General features: G+C 48.1%; 1 protein-coding gene across 7 annotated transcripts in view; it reads right to left on the reverse strand.

The window, feature by feature from the left end:
- Nucleotides 1–403: 403 nt before the first annotated feature.
- Nucleotides 404–16355, reverse strand: part of HP1BP3 (heterochromatin protein 1 binding protein 3) — an 86005-nt gene continuing 70053 nt past the window's right edge. For all 7 annotated transcript variants that reach the window (XM_065421204.1, XM_065421200.1, XM_065421201.1 and 4 more), the window contains 3 exons: nucleotides 6883–6994; nucleotides 3512–3643; nucleotides 404–1592 (listed from right to left, as the gene is read on the reverse strand). In XM_065421204.1, coding sequence (XP_065277276.1) covers nucleotides 1307–1592; nucleotides 3512–3643; nucleotides 6883–6994 — 530 coding nt within the window. In that variant the 3' untranslated portion in view covers nucleotides 404–1306. The remainder of the gene's footprint in view (nucleotides 1593–3511; nucleotides 3644–6882; nucleotides 6995–16355) is intronic.

Consider the following 16355-nt stretch of genomic DNA (forward strand, 5'->3'; position numbering starts at 1 on the left):
ATGGAAGAAAATGCACCATGCATTTGGAGTGGAAGGTGATGAGTGAAATGAACTCCCGCAGGAACTAAGGACCATCGCAAACCTCAACACTGACTATACAGGGGAAACTGACTATACCAATTTCCTCAGTTCACACTGGTCTTCACAGAGAAGGAGGAGGAGAAGAGTGTTTTAAAGAGTGAGTGTAAAATTATGGAGTTTGGTAGGGGACTTGGGAAGGGGGTGTATGGGGGAAAGATATCCAAAACTCATTAACCAGATTTCAAGCTGATGGTATCCCTTTAACAAAATGGTTAAATAAAATGGGCCTTCACATTGATCCCTATGGTAACCCCACTCTCCTAGATGTCACCTAAAGAACCTGAGAAAGCTTTAGAGAGGAAGCAGCACGCAAGACAGGGCTGGAATTTAGTTTCATTTTATTTTAGCAAACTGCATGTTCATCACTTATCAACATCTCTACATTAGGAGTTATAGAACTCTCCGTTTGTTGTTTTTTTAAAAAGCGCAAACAAGAAGTGAAAACTCAGGTTCTTTATCTTTTAAAAAACATTTCAAAGTTGAATTCAAGACTACTTGTATATATTTTGGTATTAGGTAACAGATGGAGGATGTGTGGAATCGCTTACTCAAATCACGACAACCCGACTAACTGAAAATCAGGAGATTGCCCATTCTGGGACCCCTTTGACATCAGATGGGTCAGAACGTTTTGCATTCACTCTGAGATCCGACTCATTTTCAAGGGGAACTTACTGGTCTGAAGCGGCCAAACAAAACATCTCCTTAGCTAATCACTACAACGGTGGCAGAGAGAAGCACCTTCAGAATTCAGTGCGAGCATTGTATATATTTTGCTTCTCCATAGAAGCATTAGGAACCCTTTGTGTTAGTTACCATGCAGCAAATCTAAGGAGAAAACTACTGCAGTTTTGCCTTTTCACTTCAGAGTTACATTTCCCCAATGATCCTGTTCCTGCTCTGTAAAGATATAAAAATCTTCTTTGAACAAGTTTTAAAAGCAAAAACCCCAAACAAACACCATAAAATGTACAGATTACACTCTCTAGAAAAGCCCTAAAATTATTGCAAAAACTAAAGATGACTTGTTCCGGGGGGAGGGCAGGCACAGGGCATCTAGATCTAACTCAGGTTGGTTTGACTTAGTTTTCAGCTTTTCCCCATCATTCAAGAAAAAAAAAATTAAGAAGTGTTTAAGCATTAGAACTAAAATACAAATGCATGTTGACGTTATAAAACAAGATTGTGGATTTGACCATGGGATTCCCTGACACATTGGAAAAGTTTACTTTTTTGCCCGGAGAGACTTCCTCATGGTGGATTTGCCCTTGGCAGGGGATTTTGCTTCCTTCCTCCCGCTCGCTGCTGGTTTCTTGGAAGAGCTGCTACCAGAGGGCCTCTTGATGGATGGGGCTGCTGGTCTGGCTTTCTTGGCAGGGGTTTTGACCTTGGGTGGGGGCTTTGCTTTCCCCCGGCGGGCTGCAGGGGCCTTTCTTGGCTTGGGTTTGGACTCTCTTCGTTTCACAGGGGGGGCCCTGCTCCGGGATTTTGGGGGGGATCGCATCTGCATCCTGTCAGGAAGGACAAGAGAATTTAGTACCAAGGCACCAAAACTTGCCTAGAGCCCAAGGGTTAATTGATATAAAATGGAGCAGATTTCAGCCTCCTTCATCTTTACCGTGGAGGACCCAGCATGCAATGATACACCTCAATTTGAGTAGCCAGACCCCAAGAGCAAGAAAATCTTTTAAGCAAGATCACAGTGTAAAGCTCTTAACAGTCCCCAGGGTGATCTAAGTTTGTATCTCCTTTGTTAGCATATAACCATACGAATACTGCCTGTCATTCAGGAGTATAAGTCACGCAACCCAAGCATCCAAGAGCTTTCCTTTGTGTTGGGTTTGTTACTAATATAGCCACTCAGCGTAAATTTGGAGCAAGAACAGTTTCATTTGGCTTTAGAACAGTAAATACACCAGCCAGAAGAGAGCAAAGTAAACTTATCCTGTATTTATCAGATATCATTAAAAAGTCTCCAGCTTTTAAAGTGAGACCACAACCTTTCCTAAAGCATAAAAGAAACATGGAAAAGCTAAATGGAAAAAGGAAATGGACACTAAATATGATACAAAGAATAACAGGCCCCTCTCAGCTTTTATGAAATTGAGTAAAAAACACTATCACTGGAGTCAGTCCAGGTGATCACGTGTGTACAGCACCTACCATGATAGAGTCCTGATCCCAACAGTGTCCAAAGCCTCCAATCACAAAAAAAACATACATCACCTTGCAAATGCCTGCATCATCCCCTGCTATTCCAGTCCTGGGCCTCTCTGCAGCAGTAATGGCTATCTGTGGATAATTATCCACTGCCAAAGATTGACTAATCAATTCTCAGCAGCTAGCCCTAGTCCTAAAGAACTTTACCACAGCCATGACAAAGGCCAATTAATTGCCCCAAACTCTGGTTAATCATGACCTCAGTTCCTTCATGGACGATCCAATGTTTGAGTCGCCCCTGCACTATGATGTTTTGCTGGAGCCTGCTGCTGAAGAGGCAGGATTCCCATGAAGCCTGTAACTGCAGGTCAGTCATACTTTTTAGTACGTCATACTGGAGGAGTCCTGTAGCAAGGAGGTTTGGCTTCCCTCAGAGATTGACAGGGAGGGACCACAACATGCCCCCTGGTGTGCAGAACCAGGAAAGCCATGCCTGCCCCGCCAGAAGCTGAGGGGCAGGACAGGAAGCGGAAGTACAAAAGATAGGCCCTTCAGCTCAGTTGGGCTGGAGCTGCCAAGGGAGACAGATGCATCCCCTGCTGCTGGTACCTGCAGAGGAACCCCACCGTGCTGGGGACTGGCCAGATCTCCCAGGGCTGCTAGCTGACCAAGATGCTGAGTAGCTGTGGGGGCTGCCGCCTGAGGACTGGCCAGAGTTTCCAGGGCCGCCGGCCAACCGAGACACCAAGGAGCTGCTGGGGCTGCTACCTGAGGACTGGCCAGAGCTCCCCAAGGAGACAAAGGATCCCCACGTTACAGAGGTACCAAACCCCAGGGATGTAGGAAGTAGCCCAGGGGAACTAGATGACCATCTGGTTAAGTGTTGGCCTGATCCTAGTTCAGAGTGTTGCAGGCGGACCACTGTTAGGGCTCTATGCTGGGATGTGGAGGAGTTGGTTGGGCCAACATCCCCTGCCACCCTACCCCTGGGGAGGAAGTCTCCCCACCGTAGGCCAGAAGGCCTGTGTTGGTCTACCGTCCACTGAGCCCTAGATTGCTTTGCTGCCCTGCCCTGACTGAGGGTCCGGGGCTCAGACTGCCTTACCGCTCTGCCTGGCCTGAGGGCCTGAATACTAGATACAAGGTAATTCCCCCCTTTTGAGATCACCTTTACAGGTGCGTGACAGCGAGGAGGCATGGCCTCCCTCAGAGACGGACCAGTAGGGATGGCCATGCAGGCTTACAAGCCCATTTGTTTTCAGCTCTATACCTTTTCTTTGGAGGTGGTTCTTCTTCCTCTGACTCTTCTTCCTCCTCAGATTCCTCTTCTGCCTCCTCTTCCTCCTCCTCAGATTCCTCAGAATCCTCCTCCTGCTGCTTCTCTGGGAACAGCACACCTGGGCTGCAAGAGTAATCTTGTTAACTCGTGTCAAAGGATACCAAGTTCAGTGTCAGATGGCTGAAAGGGAGCCACTGATTGACCCCGCATTGCCAGGGCTAGTTGCCCATTTTGTTACAGTAAAACCTAGCTAGTTTGAGCTTCCACACGATGCTGATTTCCATGCATGCTGCTAAATATTGTAGAAATCAATGAGGTGCTGCTAGGGAAGGGCCAAGGTGGATGAAGTCAAGCTGGCTGCAAATTAATGGACCTGCCACAGCCCCACCTCTCCCCTAAGCAGTCCTGCCTCAAGCTCTCTTACACATTGCTCCCTCCCATTGCAGACATAGCAGGGGGATGGCAGTTTAAGTCCAGGTTCTCACTGATCATGGAGCAGGTCCTTAAGGAATCCATTCTGAAGGAGGAGAGAAAGGTAATCAGGAACAGTCAATAAGGATTCACCAAGGGCAAGTCATGCCTGACCAACCTGATGCCTTCTATGATGAGATAACTGGCTTTGTGGATATGGGGAAAGCGGTGGATGTGATTTACCTTAACTTTAGCAAAGCTTTTGATATGATCTCCCACAGTATTCTTGCCAGCAAGTTAAAGAAGTATGGATTGGATGAATGGACTATAAGGTGGATAGAAAGCTGGCTAGATTGTTGGGCTCAACAGGTAGTGATCAATGGCTCCATGTCTAGTTGGCAGCCAGTATCAAGTGGAGTGCCCCAGGAGTCGGTCCTGGGGCCGGTTTTGTTCAACATCTTCATTAATGATTTGGATGATGAGATGAATTGCACCCTCAGCAAGTTTGTGGATGACACTAAGCTGGGGGGAGAGGTAGATACGCTGGAGGGTAGAGATAGGGTCCAGAGGGGCCTAGACAAATTGGAGGATTGGGTCAAAAGAAATCTGATGAGGTTCTGATGAGTCCCGCACTTAGGACGGAAGAATCCCATGCACTGCTACAGGCTGGGGACTGACTGTCTAAGTGGCAGTTCTGCAGAAAAGGACCTGGGGATTACAGTGGACGAGAAGCTGGATATGAGTCAGCAGTGTGCCCTTGTTGCCAAGAAGGCTAAAGGCATATTGGGCTGCATTAGTAGGAGCATTGCCAGCAGATCGAGGGAAGTGATTATTCCCCTCTATTTGGCACTGGTGAGGCCACATCTGGAGTATTGCCACTATTCTGTAGTGGGGGGCCAGTTTTGGGCCCTCCACTATAGAAAGGATGTGGACAAATTGAAGAGAGTCCAGTGGAGGGAAACAAAAATGATTAGGGGGCTGGGGCACATGACTTATGAGGAGAGGCTGAGGAAACTGGGCTTATTTAGTCTGCAGAAGAGAAGAGAGAGCGGAGATTTGATAGTAGCCTTCAACTACCTGAAGGGGAGTTCCAAAGAGGATGGAGCTAGGCTGTTTTCAGTGGTGGCAGATGTCAGAACAAGGAACAATGGTTTCAAGTTGCAGTGGGGGAGGTTTAGGCTGGATATTAGAAAACACTATTTCACTAAGAGGGTGGTGAATCACTGGAATGGATTACCTAGGGAGGTAGTGAAATCTCCTTCCTTAGAGGTTTTTAAGGCCCGGCCTGACAAAGCCCTGGCTAGGATGATTTAGTTGGGGGTGGTCCTGCTTTGAGCAGGGGGTTGGACTAGATGACCTCCTGAGATCTCGTCCAACTCTAATCTTCTATGATTCTATGATCCCAGGCAGCTGTGCTGAAGCCAGGATAGACTTGAAGATTAATGGAATGATTCATGCTTGAGAGTAGAGCCTTTGAGAGGTCACCCTGCCACACTGCTCCGCAGAAGAGGCTCTCAAGATAGTCACCAGGTGGCTCCATGTGGCTCAGCTAAAGGTAGGAATGTGAAGAAATTAAAAATGGTGGAGTTGAGACTTGTTCTCTCCCCTCCATAAAGAGAAGAGGCTAGCTTTAATCTTCCCCCATATATGGTATTACAGATAGTGGGATAGTTAGACCCAGGATATTTTTCTTTATGATCATTCTTGTGTTAAGAAGCAAGGAAACTCTGAGGGCCATGCAGATTTGCTTTATCTTGGAAGCACTTAAATAATACAATGATGGGTACTACAGAAGATAAAAGGACAGAATATCTGAGACTACTAGACCTAGTATTTTATATGTTCCTTAAGAGTTTCCTGGTTGGTAAAGCCATCGTAATGTTTAATCAGATTTGTTATCATCAGAACCTAGAACAGGGGTCTCAAACTCAAATGACCACAAGGGCCACATGAGGACTAGTGCATTGGCCCGAGGGCTGCATCACCGACACCCCCCCCTTCGCTGGCCCCGGCTCCACCCCCCACTCCACCCCTTCCATGAGGTCCCGCCCCTGCCCCGTCTCTTCTCCCCCTCCCCTGAGCGTGCTCCTCCCCCCTCCCTCCTGGAAAGTGCTAAGCATTATACAGAGCATACAGATCACTGCTACTCCTACAACAAGTCATTTCCAAGCGGTTTTAATAAAATATATACACTCAGTAATGCACCTCACTCAAAGGACAAAACATGCACTTAGTTAGATTTACTTCTGTTAAAGCCCCCCCACTGCACTGGGCTGCACCACCTCTCCACCACTGCTCTGCCTCTTCCAGGGGTGGCAGGTTTGTAGAAATTTTGGTGGTGCCCAGAACCTGCCCCCCCAAACTCTGCCCTCCCAGAGCTTTAGGCAGGTGGGGGAGTTTGGGTGGGGGTGGGGATCTGGGGTGCAGGCTCTGGGATGGAGTTTGGGTGCTGGGTGAAGGCTCCGGGCTGGGGCAGGGGGTGGGGGTGCAGGCTCTGGAATGGAGTTTGGGGTTAGGAGGGGGTGCAGAGGTGAGGCCGGGGGACACTCGGGGGAGGTGCGTGGGGGCAGCAGGTGGGGCCGGGGGAGAGACCCAGCCCCAAACATTGGGGAGCAGCGAGCAGGGAGCTTAGCTGCCACATAAAATAACTCGGGAGGGGGGGTGAGGGGAGTTTGGCTGTGACTGGAAGTAACTGGGGGGGCAGGCTGCAGAGAAGAGCTCCGCGGGCCGCATGCGGCCCCTGGGCCGCATGTTTGAGACCCCTGACCTAGAATGATACGGGTTATACAATGTTGGGCATAATCAAGGTTGTTAAACCCTATTTAAAAAAAATCTTCCAAGGTAAAAAAATTGGTCCTGTGAACATCAACATCAACATGTTAAACAACACGGCTGGGCTAATGGTTTGTGAAATGCTCTGCATGACCACCTGTCAACGGAGGGCTCTTTACCTGGGGTAATAAGGGAAGCAGAGCTGGAAGGTGCCACTGAAACCCTTCCCAGAGATCTGCTCCATCCAGCCATTCTTCTCACATTTCTGCAGGGTTCTCTTCAGTAGATGCACTGTGGGAAGTTAAGTAAGGGTGCGTCAGTATCTTTATCCAGCCACAAGCCCTGACCTCACTGTTCTATACAGTCAGCTTCTGTGAAGGACCCAGCTAAAGAGCTGCTTTAGAAGAGGTTTACTACATATGTACTGTATGTAGAACTTACAGGGCAATCCTCCCCACTGATAATATTTAGGTAGATTTCAAGTATTGGGCCTGAATAGTTAACAAATGTTAGTTTAATCTCCTTTTGGAAAGATTTTAACTGTCAAGGCTTCTTGGTGGAAATATTAAGACTGGAGACAGTTCTTTTATTAATGTTTCTAATACAACATAATTAATTTTAGTTACACTGACCTTTAGTCTGTTCTGTTCCAATTGTTCTTTGAAGTATTTTTGCCTTAGTTTGAACACTTCATTCCCCATCCTTCCCTATCTTTTGTTTTCAGATCCTTAGTTGTGATCTGGCACCTTCTTAGCTCCACCTTGTTACAGTGAATTGCTAGGGCAAGATTTGAGGGATCAAGTACCAGGGGAAAAAAATTAAGACATGTTTTTGCTCCAGTCTTTTCCTTGGCACTTGTGTGCACTGATGGAGCCTATTGCACATATAAAGGGAACTTGCCTTTCTGGCAGATAGGAGACGAGCACAGCTGGTTCAACAGTTTGTCATGAGACAGTTTTCAGTTTCAATTAGGATGGAATATTTCCATATGTTAACTTCCCTCCAAACCACTGAGAGACAGGAAAGAGCCTTTTCCATCTAGCAGATTCAGAAGAGACTCAGGTGGGGAACGGAAAGAAAAATAGCATCTGAATATACTGCTTAAATGACTTGATTTATTAAGCATAATAAATGGAAAGGTATTCACGCCATCCAGCTTCCACAATATTACTGAAGTGGGGCTTTTAGAGAGAGAACATTTCACTGTAACAAAATCATTTGGGACTAAGCCATCCTTTTATCAGCCAACAGACCATTCCCACTGAATAAAGTTTTAATTAAAAATAGCACTTAAAGAGCTCGCTTTATTAACTGAATGGCTCATTTCCATTAAACTATTAGCTTTGCCCATGTTAGATGTGCACGAGTCCAAAAAAATTATTTAAAGAAAAACCACCAAGTTATAATATGTTATAATATGCCTCATAAGGCTATTTTTAAACCTGGGCAGCGAAAGCAAGAACAGTTACCTGTTCCATAACTGGTGTTCTTCGAGATGTGATGCTCAGGTGTATTCCACAGTAGGTGTGCATGCTCGCCACGTGCACCGGTGCCGGAAATTTTTCCCTTAGCAGTACCGGTAGTGGGGGAGCCCCGCTGCAACCCCTGGAGTGGCGCCTCTATATCGCACCATAAAAGGGGGCTGCGCACTCCCCTCACCTTGCCAGACATCTCCGACAGAGGGGAAAGGAGGGCGGGATGTGGAATACACCTGAGCAACACATCTCGAAGAACGCCAGTTACGGAACAGGTAACTGTCCTTTCTTCTTCGAGCGATTGCTCACGTGTATTCCACAGTAGGTGACTCCAAGCTATACCTGATGGAGGTGGATAGGAGTTTAAGGGTTGCCCGGGCGGAGTACCGCCCTACCAAACCTGGCGTCATCCCGCGTTTGGGAGACGATCGCATAGTGCGATGAAAAGGTGTGGACAGAGGACCATGTAGCAGCCCTGTAGATGTCCTGAATAGGGACATGAGCCACGTAGGCAGCCGACGAGGCCTGAGCTCTCGTCGAATGAGCCTTTACTATAGGAGGCAGGGGAACCCCTGCCAGGTCGTAACACGTGCGTATGCACGAGGTGATCCAGTGGGAAATCCGCTGGGTGGAAACCGGTCGCCCCCTCATGCGCTCGGCCGATGCAATAAACAGCTGAGGGGATTTCCGAAATGGCCTGGTTCTGTACAGGTAAAAAGCCAGCGCTCTACGCACATCTAACATGTGCAGGCGCCGTTCCTCATTGGAGGAATGGGGCTTTGGACAGAGGACCGGGAGGAAAATGTCCTGATCTATGTGAAAAGCCGAGACTACCTTTGGCAGAAAAGCCGGGTGCGAGCAGAGCTGGACCGTATCCCTATGGAAGACTGCCAAGGATAGAAGCTACAGCAATGCTGGAGCACAAGTTCCAACTACCTTCACTGGCGGCAAGAAGGAACTGAGGGTGGGGGGAGCGTGCAGCCCCCTTTATGGCGCGATATAGAGGCGCCACTCCAGGGGTCGCAAGCGGGGCTCCCCCACTACGGGTACTGCTAAGGGAAAAACTTCCGGCACCGGTGCACGTGGTGAGCACGCACACCTACTGTGGAATACACATGAGCAATCACTCGAAGAAGAAGTGCAAGGGACAAAATGACAACCATGGCAGAGCACAGAACTCCTGTCTGCTTCTACATGTCCTCAGGTCTCCCGCTCTGGATAGTCCAGAAAGAGAGAGATCATTACAGATATTTCCATCTAGTGGTAGGGGATGTAAGTTAACAGATGGCATGCTGAAATGTTTCCACATCCGACCAGCGGTAAACAGATGTCATATCTGCAAGCAATGATCAATGTTCTCAGGCACTGGGGATAGGTTGATTATGTACGCCTTATCAACCAGAGTTAAAATTTTCTACAGCAATGCTCTAAACCAAATAATGCCAGTGCTAAATACATATTAGACTAGTCTGGATATTCTTCCCACACCAGAGATTCAAGCTGAGTCATGAGTCAAAAGACAAAGTTACTCACTGTGTGCAGTAACAATGGTTCTTCAAGATGTGTGTCCCTATGGGTACTCCACTGTAGGTGTGCTTGCGTCCATGCGCTGCAGATTGGAGAACTTGGGCAGCAGTGTCCATTAGGCCCGCACATATGCTGGTCTCCTCTCATGCCCTACCACGAGGCTAGTCAGCGTGTGTGGGTTAACCCCCTCAGTTCCTTCTCTACCACAGAGTCACTGACAAGAACTCCAAGTAGAGGGGAGTAGGGTGGATTGTGGAGCACCCATAGGGGGACACATCTCAAATGAACCATTGTTACGGCACAAAGTGAGTAACTACTATTTCAGGGATCGGCAACCCTTTGGCACGCGGCTCGCCAGGGTAAGCACCATGGTGGGCCGGGCCGGTTTGTTTACCTGCCGCGTCCGCAGGTTCGGCCGATCGCGGCTCCCACTGGCCGTGGTTCGCCGTTCCAGGCCAATGGGGGCAGCGGGAAGCAGCGGCTAGCACATCCCTGGGCCCACGCCGCTTTCTACCGCCCCCATTGGCTTGGAGCAGCAAACCGCGGCCAGTGGGAGCCGCGATCGGCAGAACCTGCAGAAGCGGCAGGTAAACAGACCAGCCCAGCCCGCCAGGGTGCTTACCCTGGTGAGCTGCATGCCAAAGGTTGCCGATCCCTGTACTATTTCTTCTAGTAGTGTCCCTATGGGTACTCCACTGTAGGTGACTCCCAAGCAGTATCCCCACTGGAGGGCTAAGACTTCGGAGTAAGGTCAGTTACAGATGACAGTACTGTGGAGTTGAAGATGGCATTGGGGGGTGGAGTTCCCAGAAATTGCATAATGTTCTCTGAAAGTGTGGACTGATGCCCATGTTGCTGCCCTACAGATCTCTGAGATAGGGACATTCTTGAAGAAAATGAGAGATGAAGATTGACCTTGTGGAGTGTGTACAAGTAGTATCTGGAGGGGTTAAATAGTGAACTTGATAACATTGTCTGATGCAGTTCGAGATCCACTTGGAGAGTCTTTGGGCTGATATTGCTGAGTCCTTGGATCTTTCTGCAATGGAGAGAAAAAAAAAAATCTAGGGGGACTTCCTGAAAACTTTCGTCCTGTCCAGGTAGAAGACTAGGGCTCTCCTGGCATCTAGAGTGTGTCGTATAGCCTCCCTGTTGTTTCGGTGAGGCTTGGAGTAAAAAGGTTGGAAGGTGAATCAACTGATTCATGTGAAATGGGGAGGCTACCATGGCAGTGAATTTCAGGTGTGGTCTGAACGTAACCTTGTCCCAAAACAATACAGTGTAGGGTGGATGTGTCATCAGAGCTGCTATTTCTCCTAGCCAAGGTAATCGCTATCAGGAAGACCGTTTTCACTGAGAGATATGCAAACAAACAGGTGGCCATTGGTATGAAGGGAGGCCTAGTCAGTCCTTTCAATACCAGATTTAGGTCCCACATGGGAGTAAGAAATTGAGGAAGTGATTGGATGCAACAGCAGTGAGTATCCCTCTACTGGTTGGTGGAAGGCTGCTACAGCCGCAGGGTGGACTCAGAGAGCCCTGATCTTTTTAGGATCAATGCATAATCTAAGATACGTGGAAGAGTTGCTGATATCAGGGAAATTTGTTGGGAAGTACACCAAATCCAAAACCTGGACCACTTTTACAGGTAAGTACGTCACGTTGAGGACTTTTTACTGTGTAATACCTCTTACACCTCCTTTGAACAGGAGCTTTCTTGGTGTTGGAACCAAGTAGGAGCCATGCCTTGAGCCAGAGAATCCAAAGATTGGGATGTAGGGTACGTCCACCGTTCTGTGAGAGGAGGAATGGGAGAGGGATCGGCAGGCACATCGCAAGCTGTGACAGGTAAGGGTGTCAGGTCTGTCTCGGCCAAGTGGGAGCACACGTCAGATTGATCATGCCATCTCTTTTTATTTCAGCAGGATTTTTGATAGTAGGGGAAAGGAAGGAAAGGCACAGAGAAGGTCCCCATCCCAGAGGAGGAGAAGAGCATCGCCCAGAAAGTGTTGTCCTATCCCTGCTCTGGAGCAGTAGCGTGGACATTTCTTGTTCAGGTAAGTGACAAATAGGTCTGTGGTCGGCGTCCGCCATCACCTGAATAGATCATGAAGTACTACTGGATCTAGCTCCCACTCATGGTTGTAGGGGAACTTGCAACTGGAGATGTGTGTGTCTGGAAGGCAGGCTGCTGACAGTGTGACGTTGTGGGAGATGCACCAGTTCCATAGTCTCATCGCCTCTGCACAAACGGAGGGCGACCTGGCTCCTCATCAATTTATGTAGTACATACAGGCTAACTCCACCAGAGAGGTCCTTTGGGGCCATCTGCCTGTCCCAAGTCAGGATAAAGGAGGAGGGTTGGGTGTGGGGCTAGCAACTCCACCCCGTAAAAAATCAACTTGCTACAGAAACGCCAACAATAGAGATAACAGAGACTTTTAGCCTGGAAAAAGAAGGGTCTTCAACTCGAAGACACATGACGCTGGGTGGTGAAAGTCGTGAGGAAGCCACTAAGCTGATTACCCTTCTTGCAACCAGGAGGATTACCATCGGTACATGGAACATGAGGACCATGTATGAGTCAAGAAAGACGTCGCAGGTCGCAGCAGAGATGAGGAGCAACAACCTGACCCTACTAGGCATTAGCGAGGCAAGATGGACGCAAGCTGGACAGAGACGACTGTTGACAGGAGAGCTGTTGCTGTATTCCGGACATGAAGAGAGCGACACACCCCACACACAGGGAGTAGGCTTCATGTTGTCCAAGCAGGCACAGAGAGCACTGATTGGTTGGGAGGCACATGGTTCCAGGATCATCACAGCATCCTTCAGAACTAAAATGAAGAGGATTAAGGTGAATGTTGTACAGTGCTATGCTCCAACCAATGACAGTGAAGAGGGGGACAAAGACTATTTTTACAACAGACTTCAGAAAATATTAGAGATTCTCCCAGACAAAGACATTACCATCCTTATTGGAGATTTTAATGCCAAAATTGGACCTGACAACACAGGATATGAACAAGTCATGGGGACCCATGCTCTGGGAGAGATGAGTGAGAATGGAGAGAGATTTGTGGATCTGTGTGCACTTAACAACCTGGTCATAGGAGGTAGCATCTTTCCTCACAAGCGGATCCACAAGAGTACCTGGGTATCGCCAGCAGGCACGATAGAAAACCAGATCGATCATGTCTGTATTAGCAAGAAGTTCAGAAGATCTTTGCAGGACGTTAGAGTTAGAAGAGGAGCAGACGTAGCGTCCGACCATCACTTACTGGTGGCCAGATTGAAGCTGAAGCTGAAGAAGAACTGGATAGACGCGTTAGATAGAAGAGCGAAGTACAACATCAGTCTTTTGAAGGATCATAAGATCAAGGAAGATTTTGGACTGATGCTGAAGAATAAGTTTTCAGTACTACAGGATCGGTCTGAGGAAGAGGAAGACAGTGTATCCAACAGATGGCAGAAAGTGAGAGAGACACTTAGGTCAGTATGTCAGGAAGTGCTTGGAATTAAGAAATACCAGCAGAAAGAGTGGATCACAGCAGAGACCCTGACTAAGATAGAAGATAGAAAGAAGAAGAAGGCAGTAGTTAATAACAGCAGGACTAGAGCAGCAAAGGCCAAAGCGCAAAAAGAGTATGCTGAAGCCCATAGAGTAGTGAAGAGGAATATTAGGAAGGATAAGAGAGATTATGTGGATGGACTGGCAGCCGAAGCGGAGCAGGCAGCATACAATGGTAATATGAAACAGCTGTATGACATCACCAAGCGACTGTCTGGAAAGTTCAGCAAGCCAGAGCGTCCCGTCAAAGACAAGCAGGGAAAGTCTATAACAGAAATAGAACAACAGATGAATAGATGGGCGGAGCACTTTGAGGAACTCCTGAATAGAACAGCACCATTAAATCCACCAGACATTGACCCAGCCAACGAAGACCTTCCAATCAATTGTGACAGACCAACCAGAGAGGAGATCAGAAAAGCCATCACTATGATGAAGAATAGGAAGGCGGCTGGACCTGATGATATTCCAGCAGAGGCCCTGAAAGTAGATCTGGATGTTTCAGTGGAAATGCTGTACCCCCTCTTTGAGAAGATATGGGAAGAAGAAGTGATTCCGGCGGACTGGAAAGAGGGATATCTTATTAAAATCCCCAAGAAAGGAGACCTCAGCAATTGTGCCAACTACAGAGGAATCACACTTCTGTCGGTGCCAGGGAAGGTCTTCAACCGAGTCCTCTTAGAGAGAATGAAGGATGCCGTCGATCCACAGCTACGAGATGAGCAAGCAGGTTTCCGGCAAAATAGATCATGCACGGACCAGATAGCAACGCTCCGCATCACAGTCGAGCAGTCTATGGAGTGGAACTCCTCATTGTACATCAATTTTGTTGACTATGAGAAAGCATTCGATAGCATGGATCGAGAGACTCTCTGGAAACTCCTTCGGCACTATGGCATCCCAGCAAAGGTGGTCAACCTGATTAAGAACTTATATGACGGCACACACTGTAGAGTGATCCATGGAGGGCAGCTTACAAACAGCTTCCAGGTGCGAACCGGAGTCAGACAAGGATGCTTGTTGTCACCATTTTTCTTTCTCCTTGTCATTGATTGGATTATGAAGACATCCACTTATGAGCGTAGGAATGGAATCCAGTGGACGTTGTGGACCCAGCTTGATGACCTGGACTTTGCCGATGACCTTGCACTCCTTTCGCATAGCAAACAGCAGATGCAAGAGAAGACCAACGTAGTGGCAGCCACGTCATCACAGGTTGGCCTCAACATCCACAAGGACAAGACCAAGATCCTCAAGATTAACTCCATCAGTAATGACCCAGTCACACTGAATGGAAGCCCTCTGGAAGAAGTGCAGTCCTTCACCTACCTAGGCAGCATCATCGACCAACAGGGTGGCACGGACGCAGACATCAAAGCAAGGATCGGTAAGGCAAGAGCAGCTTTCTTACAGCTCAAGAACATCTGGAGCTCTAGAGAGCTGTCTTTGGCAACAAAGATTAGACTGTTCAACTCCAACGTGAAATCAGTCTTATTGTATGGAGCTGAAACCTGGAGGATAACTAAAACAACCACCAGGAAGATCCAGACCTTCATAAATAGTTGCCTTAGAAGGATTCTCCAGATCCGCTGGCCAGACACCATCAGCAACATCTACCTCTTGGAGAGGACCCGTCAACTTCCAGCAGAGGAAGAAATTAGAAGGAGAAGGTGGGGTTGGATAGGACACACACTACGCAAGCAGCCAACCAACATCACTAGACAGGCATTGCGGTGGAACCCCCAAGGCAAGCGGAAAAGAGGCCGTCCAAGAAACACCTGGCGACGCGACCTTCAGGCTGATAGCATAAAAATGGGCTATACCTGGAACCAGCTAGAGCAAATGGCCCAGGATAAAGGACTCTGGAGATCTGTGGTTGGCGGCCCATACCCCGATTGGGGTGACGGGCATGAGTGAGTGAGTGAGTGAGTGACATACAGGCTACATTCTGTTAGGATTCTTGTGTGCGATCTTTTGATCAGCGTGAGGAAGTGCGGGCAGGCATTCCTGACCATCCTTAGCTTGAGGAGGTTGATGTTAAGAGATCTCTGTGGGTGACCATTTGCCTTGTTGGTGAGGTTTAGATGAGCACCCCACCCTATGAGTGATGCATCGATAGTGAAAAGCAACAACGGGGGGTGGGAGTTGTGATAAGGGGATCCCTTTGCAAATGTAGACTAGATCTTTCCAGGCTAAGGAGTTCTTGATCCTGGTGGGTAGTGACAGGGGTTTGTCTAGTCTGTCCCGGTTTAGTCTGTAAACCGAGCTGAATCATATCTGGTGGCATCGCATGTGAAGTCTGGCGGGTGGTATTACCACTGTGACTGTTGCCATATGCCTCAGTAATTTAAGGCAGTGTCTGGCTGATAATTGTGGGCTGTTTTGAACAATCTCTGAGTGTGGCCAGAAAGAAATCTTTGTGGAGGTAGGAGTGCTCTGGCCTGTAAGGAGTCGAGGTCGGCCCCTATGAATTCCAGGTGTTGCACTGGAACAAGGGTTGATTTTGGGGTGTTGATCTGTAAACCCAGGTCCGTAAACAAGTGCATTGCGGCTTTGGTGACTTGGTGAGCCTCTTGGAGATACTGGGGTCTGAGGAGACAATCGTCCAGATAAGGGTAAATCATGATCCCATGGGAGTGGAAGTGTGCGGCCACTACTGAGAGAACCTTGGAAAATACTCTTGGGCCCGATGATAGCTCGAAGGGGAGTATCCTGTACTGGTAATGGTCTTGTCCTAGAATGAATCTAAGAAATCAGAGTCAGAAGGATTGAGATATGAAAGTAGGTGTCCAGAAGGTTGAGGGCCGAAAACCAGTCTCCCTATGCGAATGATGGAATGATTGTTGCTACAGTGACCATTTTGAATTTTTGAGCTTTGACAAACTTGTTTAGAGCTCTGAGGTTTAGTATGGGTCTCCAACCTTCCTTCCTCTTGGGAATTAGGAAATAGAGAGAGTAGAACCCTTTGCTCCGTAGATGTTGAGGTACTGGTTCTCAGGCTCCTAACGGGAGAAGATGATTTCTCTCTTGTCATAGTAAACTCGTGAGAAAGGAAGGGGAAGGGCATTGTGGAGGGAGG

Source organism: Emys orbicularis, chromosome 22 (genome assembly GCF_028017835.1).
Source record: "Emys orbicularis isolate rEmyOrb1 chromosome 22, rEmyOrb1.hap1, whole genome shotgun sequence".
Classification (NCBI taxonomy): Eukaryota; Metazoa; Chordata; order Testudines; family Emydidae; genus Emys; species Emys orbicularis.